Source organism: Bison bison, unplaced genomic scaffold, assembly GCF_000754665.1.
Source record: "Bison bison bison isolate TAMUID 2011002044 unplaced genomic scaffold, Bison_UMD1.0 scf7180017845492, whole genome shotgun sequence".
NCBI classification, from domain to species: domain Eukaryota; kingdom Metazoa; phylum Chordata; class Mammalia; order Artiodactyla; family Bovidae; genus Bison; species Bison bison.
In genome coordinates this window covers 16,966-26,992 of record NW_011476065.1, presented here as the reverse complement: position 1 = coordinate 26,992, position 10,027 = coordinate 16,966, and the positions used below count along the sequence as shown (strand labels likewise).

At 61.8% G+C, this 10,027-nt stretch overlaps 1 protein-coding gene across 1 annotated transcript in view; it reads right to left on the bottom strand.

Moving 5' to 3' along the window:
- The window catches only part of ADAMTSL2 (ADAMTS-like 2), a 31,357-nt gene that overhangs the window by 4,371 nt on the left and 16,959 nt on the right, over window positions 1–10,027 (bottom strand). The window contains 4 exon segments of the mRNA XM_010835193.1: window positions 2–210; window positions 597–723; window positions 4,981–5,078; window positions 9,590–9,980. Coding sequence (XP_010833495.1) covers window positions 2–210; window positions 597–723; window positions 4,981–5,078; window positions 9,590–9,980 — 825 coding nt within the window.

Below are 10,027 nucleotides of genomic sequence, written 5' to 3'. Positions count from 1 at the left end.
GACCACTGGGACATCTCCCACTGCGGCCCGCAGGCCGGGCCCCGGCAGGTCTTGCGCTCTTCGGGCCGCACGGCCTCGGCAGCCTCACACAGGTCGCTGTAGACAGAGCTGTCGAAGCCGGGCGAGAGCATCTTCCAGCAGCGCACGATGCGGAACTGGTAGCCCTCACCGCAGGTGCGTGAGCACTCGCTCCAGCTGCTGGTCTCCCACCTGCCTCAGGAGGGCACGGCCTTCAGTGACCCCCACCCACTCCCAGCTGCGACCCCATGCGGTTCCCTCCAGCCAGAGCACCTTCCGCTCCTGCTAACTCCAACTTGGGGTCCTGCCTCAGTGTCCTGGGGCGCCCAGCCCCACTGAAGGGAAGAGGGGACCCCCATGACTGCACACCCAGCTTCTCAGAAAGGAGCAGATACATAGGGAGCAGAGGCCTGGATGGACCAGAGACCCCAGGATGGAGCAGAGACCCCAGGACGGAGCAGAGACCCCAGGACGGAGCAGAGACCCCGGGACGGAGCAGCCCCCTGGACACGGCATGGCAGAGCCCCAGCTCACCCGCCCCCCAGCACACACCCTGTCCGGGGCCTGGTGGCAGGTACCTGGGCTGGCACTCCCTGCCTGCGCAGAACTCCTGGACGGGCTCGGGCCGGGTCAGGGCGTCGCAGTAGCTGTCGTCCACCTCGATGCCGTCATAGCGGACGCACATGGCGTAGGTCGACAGGACCCCTGAGTTTAGGAAAGGGAAGGGCGCCTGAGCCCACTGTGAGCTCTGGAGGCCGGCAAGCGGGCCCCAGGGCTGCGGGCGATCCACCCGGCCTCTTGCGCTTCCTGGTTTCAGTCAAGAACAACGACAGGTAAGCTGAGCAGACTGTGGGTGGGTCCCAGCGAGGCCGGGTCTGTGCATCTGAGCTCCCTCCCCGCCTGGGCCCAAGGGCCTGAGCTCCTCTCTGCACAGCCTACCCTGCCCAGGCTGGACACCCAGTGCTGCATCACAAACCCTGAACTGAAACGAGGAGGTGATGTGTTGGTTGCTTCAAGCATGTCCAACTCTGCAACCCCATGGACTGTAGCCCGCCAGGCTCCTCTGCCCATGGGATTTTCCAGGCAAGAATACTTGGGAGTGGGTAACCAGTCCCTTCTCCAGGGGATCTTCCTGATCCAAGGATCAAACACAGGTCTTTTGTATTGCAGGCAGATTCTTTACCATCTGAGCCACCAGGGAAGCCCAAGAAGTCTCAGTCATTTGGGCTTTTAGTAAACTCGGAATGGCCCTCACAGAGGCTCAGAGGCAAACACAGCCAGGTGCCACTTATTTTCATTCATTCAATGACTGTTACGTGTGGGTAGATGGATGGATGGATGAGTGGATGGGTAGGTTGGTGGTGGATGGATGGATGGGTGGATGGACGGATAGATGAGTGGATGGATGGATGGGTAGGTTGGTGGATAGGTGGGGAAGTATGGATGGATGATAGATGCATGGATGCGTAATCTAACCATTCCAGCCCCTTCCAGACTCCTCAGATATTACATTCGACCTTCAGGTCCTCCCTGCCCTCCCATGGCATGCCCTAGTCCTTATCAAGCTCCCTCTCAAACTTTCTTTTATCATTTTTGTGATTAAATACCTGCTACTCTATAAATCTCGGGCTTCCCTGATAGCTCAGTTGGTAAAGAATCCGCCTGCGATGCAGGAGACCCCTGTTCAATTCCCGGGTTGGGAAGACCCGCTGGAGAAGGGAAAGGCTACCCACTCCAGTATTCTGGCTTGGAGAATCCCATGGACGACGTCCATGGGGTCGCAAAGAGTCAGACACGACTGAGAGACTTTCACTTCACTTCATTTCACTCTATAAATCCCGTGGGGGGACCGTATGTAAAGGGCCAGCCCTCAGCTAAAATTATTCACTCCTTGACCGCCACCTCCACCTTCTGCTTCTCTGGTCTTCCTGCCCCGCACCCCCATGCCAGGCACCAGGCTGACACAGGGGCCAGGCTCGCTCCACAGTGCGTGGTTCCCTCCCTGCCAAGGAGCCAGGGCAACTCGGGTGAGCGTGAACACGGGTGGGGTCAGGGGCTGGGGTTGTCTTTATTACCAGCGCATGCGTGCCGAGGGGCAGGGACCCAGCCTTGCCGGATGATCTCCCCTTGGGGGTTGCCCTGCCCTGTAAACCAAGAGCCCCTGCTGACTCGCGCTCCCTGCCCAGGGGCGCATGTCTGAGAGCCGGCAGCTCCTGCCTCTCTGCCTCTCTAAGCCCCAGCCTTGGATGGAATGAAAACAGCCTGGGAGGCAGCCCACACGGGGATTTTTTCTTTTTTCCGTGAGGGACGAGCCAGGTTGCAATCACGGCTTCCCCTCTGCCAGCGCTGGGCTGTGTCGTCTTTAGCCGTCGATGAGCGGGGGGCTGGCTTCCTGGCCAGGCCTGCTCAGAATGTTCCAGAGACACCACTTCTGGGGCCCAGAGAGGTCCAAGTCTGAGGACTCGCAGCCCCTCAGCAAGCATCTGCTCGTTCTCGCCTCGTCATCAGGGCAAACAGCAGGTCCTGATCAGGAGGGACGGGACTGCTGGTCCCAGCGCCGTCCCCGGCTGGGGGTGACGTGAGGGCGGTCAGACTCTCCAGGCCTCCGCTTGCCACTCACCCACTCCCGGGAACCCCCCAGGCGGGACGGGAGGCACAGCTCCGGTCTTCTGGACACCACCTCACGGCGTCAGTTCTGAGTGCGGGGCTTCTCAAACCTTCTTACCGAGCCCTTCCTCTAAAGGGAAGGAGCAGGAGGCCCCAACGCCGGACTGGGTGGGCCTGTTCTGCCCGCAGGCGGGGGGTCTCAGAGCCCGTCCACTCCACTCCCCTCGCTCTGGGCCAGGGGGATGCCGAGAACCATCGGGAATCATCCCGTGTGACTCAAGCGAGGGGTCCAAACTGATCCACCTGCCTTTCTCCCCCTCTCAAGAGCATCTTTAAGGAAAAGAAAGAATGCTTGCTGCTATGGCTGCGATGGCCGGGGCTCAGGACACAGGAGACTTGCTGGTCACCAGTGACGTTTGCACAGGCCCCACAGGCCACAGAAGGTTTGTAAACCACTACCCTCTCCCCCGATCCCCCTGGGGTCGGCGCCCCGAAAGGGGGATTTCAAGAGGAGCCCGCCACAGGGTGTGTGGAGGTGAGCCATCCTGCAGGGACCCCGGCTCACCACCTCTGTGGAGTGCCGCCTGGACCCCATTTGGTGCCTCCGCGCCGACGGGGAACCCACTCTGGGTCAGGGCCGCTCACTCCAGTCCCAGACGGGCTCGTCTGAAGGACAGCGCATCCTTTCGGCAGAGCCAGAACCTGTCTTCCTCACTTCCTTTCTTCTTGCATCCTACTTCGCACCTTGGGCCGCCCAGGGCGGGCCAGCCCATCCCCTGCCCAGCACCCTGTGGGCGTCGAGACACAGTGCGGCGACCTCCCTGGGGACCACCTTCTGTCCAGGGCCAGGCTCAGCCGCTCGCCACCAGGGTGGCTTCGTCTAGGAGGGATCTCAAGCCTTGTCACCTCCCAGGCAGGGACATGTCCAAGGGGAACAGCAGACGCTCCCCACCGCATGTGCTGTGGCCCCCTCGGCACGCGTGGGGTCCTGCGGATAACGTCGGGGCTCCCGATTCAGAATGGGACCCTGCCCTTCAGGAGCAGGCTCTCAAAGCGGGCTCCTCCAACACCCCGCCCCAGCACTCAGCCCCGACTTCATTCCCCGGACCAGCGCCGTGGCTGCTCCAGGCCCCGTTGGTGGCACGCAGCAGCAGCAGAGGTCCTGCTGACGGCAGCCAGCTGTCAAGCTTTGACCCTGATTGCTTTTTTTTCCTTTCCCATCTGCCCCTATAACCACGTTTGGATAGGTGGACGTCCCATCTTACAGGTAGAGAGCAGAGACTAAGAAATTAAGAGCGTGGGGTGTGGATGACCAAATAGTTCATCCCAAGCGCTTACCACACCCCGACAAAGCCCTCCTCGAACCCTCCAGAATATCAGGGGCAATCTCAGCCCGTCACCTGCCCTGCTTGGGGGAGGAAGGACGGTGTAGCGGGAGCGGGCCTGGCTTCCCGCCCGAGACAGAGAGCCGGTGGCCCCCGCAGCGGCCCGCAGAGCCACCTCCCCAGCTCCTTCCCTGGCCACATCTCCTGAGATGCTGCACCCCCACAGGCCCCCGGCTGCCCAGGGCCCGGTCAGCCGCTTGCTTCTTCCGCCACACTGGCCAGAGCATGCAGGGGCTCCAGAGCTCTGGCCAGCTGGGGTGGCAGTGCAGGGGCAGGGACCTCGCACGTTTTGAGCAGCAGCAAGCCCAGTCTTGCGCAAACACCACGTCCCAGGTACAGATACGGCAGCGCCTGGGGTCCCCCTGTACTTGCCACAGGCCGGCACCTGGGTCTAACGTCCAGCCTTACAGGGAGGGGACCACGCTGGCGGCAGGTGGGGTCCTAGCCTCCAGGCTGCCAGCCAGCGTCTTGGTGCAGCGGCGGCCGGCCAAGTGAGCAGACAGACATCGGCTCAAGCCCTGGCTTGACATCTACTGACCGCAAGTGTCTGTCCAGGCAACCCCAGGGCCTCCGATACCCGCCGCTGTTTCCTCCCCAGACGAGGCCCTAGAATCTGGAAAGTTTCCTCTGTCATAGTCCACACGGGCCTACTTTCCCCTTCTCCTCACCCCCCGAGGTTTCCTACGTTTTAACCAAGAGGAGGCTTTTCCTAACAATGTACTGAATGCGGAAAGATGGACGAGGGAGCCTGGGGATGCTGACTGACTCCCACCCGGCTGGACCCTTACGTGGTCCAGCGCGCGGACACGCAGGCTGCCACCGCGTTCCGCCGCATCCCGTGGGCCAGGAAACCGCTAGATGAGCTCACCGCGGGCAGTTCGGGGCTACAAGCAAGTGCACGGGCCCGACGCCCAGACTCGCGCCCGCCGCGGAGGTGGGCTCTGCGGGCGCCCCGGCCCGCCTCGGGTACCTGTGGTGCAGGTGGAGCTGCAGGGCTCGTGGGACGACAGCTTCCACCGGTACATGTCCGCGGGGCTCACGCCTTGCTTGCGGGACTTGGGCCTGGTCCTGAAAGCGGGTGAGGCAGAGAAGGGCTGAGTTCCGGGGAAGCACAGGTTCTCATCACTGGGGCAGGGGGCGCGGGTGTGTGTACCTGTTCTGAGCCCCTCCTCCGGGCAGAAGGGCAGAGCCTCGCTGCCCTTCCGGGGACCCCAGTGCCCACTGTCTAGAGGGAGCACCCCCGGGGTGGCAGGGCTAGGAGGGAGGGGGAGCTGGCATTTTCCATCTCAACAGCGGGCTGAGCACACAGCCCTGCGGCTGTCGGGGCCCTCCGGTGGCTCTGGGGGGCGTGGGTGAAGAACTTGGGGCTCCCCACCATCATAGTTGCCCCTTCCACACCCACAGGCCTCTCACCACCCCCCCAGCAGGAGCACGCCGATGACTCCTCCCCCATCCCCGGGAAGGGGCCTCAGAGGCACCTGGTGTGCGTGGAAGGCACCGGAATCCTCTCCTGCAGCCTTCCCCAGCCGGGATTCTGACTGAATGGGGGCCCCCTGGCCACCGGGCCTCCGGGGATCAAAACAGACCAGCCCCGGGGGCAGACGGGGGAGGGCCGTCCCCTGCAGATGCCTCTGCCCAGGTCTGAGAGGGCTGCTGAGCAAGGGAACGCCTGGCTGGGTCCCCGCCAGCGACGGGCTGGGATTCTTGGCCGGAACTCAGGCGGCCCGGCCAACTATTGTTAGGACTGTTTGCTTCTTTGAACCAGTCGGTGTGCTGGGCCCAACCTCGGGATCCAATGTGCCGGCTCGTTGTGGACTCGGCAGGAGCTGAGGGAGGTGACAGAGACATCTCCCCGAGCCCAGCATCTGCCCGGAGAGGCAGCCGCCCCCGGAGCCAGCCGGGGGGCGCGGGGCGATGGGCCCACCGCCCAGCCCTGCTTCGCTTCCTATCCAGAGGGGCTGACGGAAGACCACCTGAAGCCGAGACCCTTGCACGGGGCACACCCACAGGTCCTTTCTGGGGACCTCTGTCACCCCGGAGGTCAGGCTTAGGGGAGGGTTTGCAGAGTGCACATTCTGAAAGGCTTTCCAGGGGCTTCACGGCGGTCCAGCAGCTAACACTTGGCCTTCCGCTACAGAGGTTAAGGGTTTGGTCCCTGGTCGGGGAGCTAAGATTCCACATGCTTCACGGCCAAAATACCAAAAACCCATTAAAAACAGAACCAATATTGTAACAAATTCAGTAAAGACCTTTAAAAGATGGTCCAGAGCTACAACAGCAACAACAATAACAACCAAAAAATTTAAAAAAAAACCTTTAAAACTAAACAAATAAATAAAAGGCTTTCCCGTCAATTCTGTGAGAGAGACCTTGGTTTGGATTTGACCGGGAGTTTGCCTTCCAACTTCTGGAATTTCACAAGAATGGCTCTTACACTGCACTTGTGGCCTTGAAGGCACGTCCTGCTCTGAGAACCAGGAAATAATCTACCCACGGACGGACATTAGGTCATGAATTCACTGATGTGGTTCCATGAGCCCAGGAAGGAGGCGAGGCGATGGAGTGGATAGCCTACGGCAGTCTGTCGCTGGGTCACACCCACCGAGACCCCTCGCCGGGTGGCCTCACCCTCCCCGCGTCCAAGCCTGCCCCGGCCTTGCCGCACATACAGGGGGCATCGGAAGGTCCTCCCCTATGCTCCTGAAAAGTGAGGGGGCCCTTTCAGATGGGCCCCCACCCACCCGAGACCAGGCAACTCTGAACAAAGGGCCCACAGCGCCTCCTCGGGGAGGGAGAGCCGGATGCCCCGCACAGCGCAGTGACCCCCGCCCTCCTGTCAACGGCTTCCAAATCTCCCCAAGAACAAACAAGGACCAAGGACTTCAGCCCCCGCCCCGCCACCCCACCCGTGGAGGAGCCGCGCCATCTTTATCTAATTACACACTCCTGGGCCAGCAGGCAGCGTGACTCATGGTGGAGAGACAGCAAGCCGTTCAAAATAACCCTCTGGGTTTTCAGCACCAAAGATCTTTCTGGAGGGGCTGCCCGCCCCAGTTCACACCAGCGCAGCACAGGAGAGGCCCTCCTGCTCAGAAGACGTCTTTGCACAACATCGCAAGCCTATAATGCTCTGCTCTCTGGGGAGAGGAGCACCCGGGAAGTCGCTGGACCAAGAGCCCGCCACCGCCTCCGTCTGGAGGGAAGCTAGCGCCCGCTGATTGCCAGGCTGGGCCGGGCATCACGCAGGGACACTCCAAGTCCTTCATCTGGAACTTTCTCTGGATGGCCTGGATGGTTCCTAAGAGACTCGGAAAGAGCTTTGCTTCCCCACCCCCACCCAGGCTGCGAGAGAGACCCCATGTCTGCATCCCAGCCCTGGCGTCTGGAGTCAGGCCTCCCCTGGTTGTTCGAGGTGGTTCCAAGAAGGTGAAAATAACCTTGCTCTCTGGACCACGCCTGGATTGCGCCCTCCCTGAGCAGACGCGACTTCCTGTGTTTGGACAACTCGCCGCGCCGGGGCTATTTTGGCCTGGCGGTTTCCCCCGCCGCCTCCTCAGCCCTTTATCTCCAAAGACCATCTTTGGTCTCCGCCAGCGGTTCCTTTGAAGCTGCTGGCGGGCAGTGGCCCCATCTCACCCCATCGGGACTTTCTGAGCCCTGATGGTCATTGTATTGGTTCCTGAATCCCAGACATTCCCCTAAGGGCCCAGGAGTGGGGGCGGGAACCCACAGGACCAGATGGAAGAGACTCTTTAAAATGTGACCTAAGGACCAGAAAGCTGCTACCGTGACCCGGGCTGGGGATCCTGGGGATCCTGGGGTGCCTGAGCTGATGGCCCTGACGAGCCCCCGACAAGCCCCTCACTCAGGGACAGGGCACTGAGGTCCACAGAGCATCATTGGTGTGTCCCAGTCCCGTGGGACTCAGGTGTGCGTGTGTGTGCGTGTTCGCGCGCGCGTGTAGGGGGGCCGAGCTTGGATGGTGACCCAGATCTCCACTGCACTTTCCGGGCCTCTAGCCACGTTAAACAGCAGCCTGTATGTCACCTCCGTAAACCCATTCAGGCAGGGACTGACCATCGGAGAGCTGGCCATCCTCACACCCTTGGTCCTGGAGGCTGAGTGCATTCGTGACCCTTCCTCTTTCCTGGTTCCTGGGTAGGTGCCCTGGATAGAATTCAGTCCTCTGGACACCCCTGAGGCTGAGAAGAGCCCCCCAGGCTCAGAGAATAAGTAATCGGCTCCAGGTCACACAGGCAAGTGCAGCTGATTCTGAATCCCACTCAGACTCAGAGCCTGTCCCCCTCCAGCCGCTGGGTCCCACACATCCCTGAGGCCCACTCTGCGAGCTTCTGGACCCATGTCGGGCCAGCAGATGGCCTCAATGGGCCTTGGGAGAGGAAGCAGAGCCTCAGGGACTCCGGACCTCCCACTCTGTCCACATTTGCAAAGTCTCCCCCTCAGAAGGGCCCAGATGTGCCGGGGAGTCTCACGGAGCCTCAGAAAAAAAAAACACCTTGAGAATAGGGCCAGAAGGGCACCTCCTGTGGGCTCAGGGGCCCAGCCCCCCTGCTCTTGTCCTCTGGGGATGAGTCGCCTCCAACCGTGCCACCTTGAGAGTGAACCCCAAATACTCCATCAAACTCAGTTCCCTAAGGATGCTCCCCCTCTGCACACCCAGCCCTGGCGAGGGTTCCGCTGGCTTGGTGTCTAAAGCCAATGGGTTTAGGTGGGTCCGCAGAAAACAGGATGAAACAAAACCCACTGGGCTTGTTCCGGCCTCCAGGCCCTGCCCACACTGGTGTCTGCTGGGCCACCTCTGTCTGCTTAAACAGCCTCGCTGCCCTGCGAGCCTCTGGCCGACAGGGGCCTGGTCACCAGGATTGTCCTCTTGGAGGGACAGTGACAGCAGCAGGCCTGGAGCCACCCTGCTCCCAGCTGGCCCCAGCCCCGGGAGGCTCCTGGCCTCAGACTCCTCCAGGGCCAGCTGTGACCGTCCAGCCGTCCCCAGCCGTGACCGTCCAGGCGTCCCCAGCTGTGACTTTTCAGGTGTCTGCAGTGTATCCTCACCGCTGGACCCTCCCACATCCCAAACCCAGAAGCAGCTCCAGCCAACGCCGCAGAAGGCCTTGTTCCCAGTGCCTGACTTGGGATCTGGCCCCTGGCTGGGGACCCCACTGGACCAACCCCAGGTCTCCTCCCTGGCCAGCAGGGAAGGTTGTCCTGAGCCATTCCACCTTCAGGGAATGTCCACCTCGTGCCTGATGGCCATGTGCGCAATGACCGTCCAGACAAAGAACCATAGGATGCCAAGCCTCCAGGCTCTGAGCCCCAAAGGCATCACTCACTTACCTCTCTGAGCCCTACCAGTCCCTAAAGACAAGGGGCTGGGATGAAAGCCTGCCTCTGTATGGGCGATGCTCAGTCCCAGGTGCACAGGACTGTCCACCTCCCCACTTCCCAGCCCCATTGCAGAGCAGGAACTTCAACCCATGGTACTAACTTGTGGGAAAGACGCTAAAACCCAGGCTTCTGGCTCCCCGAGGGGCCAGGCAGACAGGGCAGGGGAGGCCACCTACCTGGCCTTCTGCGTCCGGTTCCCGGCCAAGGCGGGGAGGCTGGCGCTGGCGTTGGGAAAGGGGGCCTCGGAGGAGGTGTTGGCCAGCCTGTCGCTGCTCAGCTCCAGGTAGGACCCATTGAGCAGGTAAGCTCCGGCCCCCTCGCTCTCCTCGTAGTCCAGGTAGAGGCTCTCGGCTGGGGAGCCCCTCGGGGCACCCTGGGAGAAGATGCTGTTGACGGTCTCGTTGAGGGGGAGCTCCCTGGAGTCGGAGCCTGCGCCCAGCAGCTGATCAGAGATGGCGTTGGCCGACAGCAGCTCCTGGGAGGCGAAACGGGCGTCGGCCTCTCGGTCGTCCGGGTCTCCCACCAGAGCAGTCAGGGTGGTGTTACCGTCTACGGGGGAGACGAGTGCTCAACCTCCCACGATCCCTCATGTGGGGCAAGGGTTGCCCTGGTTG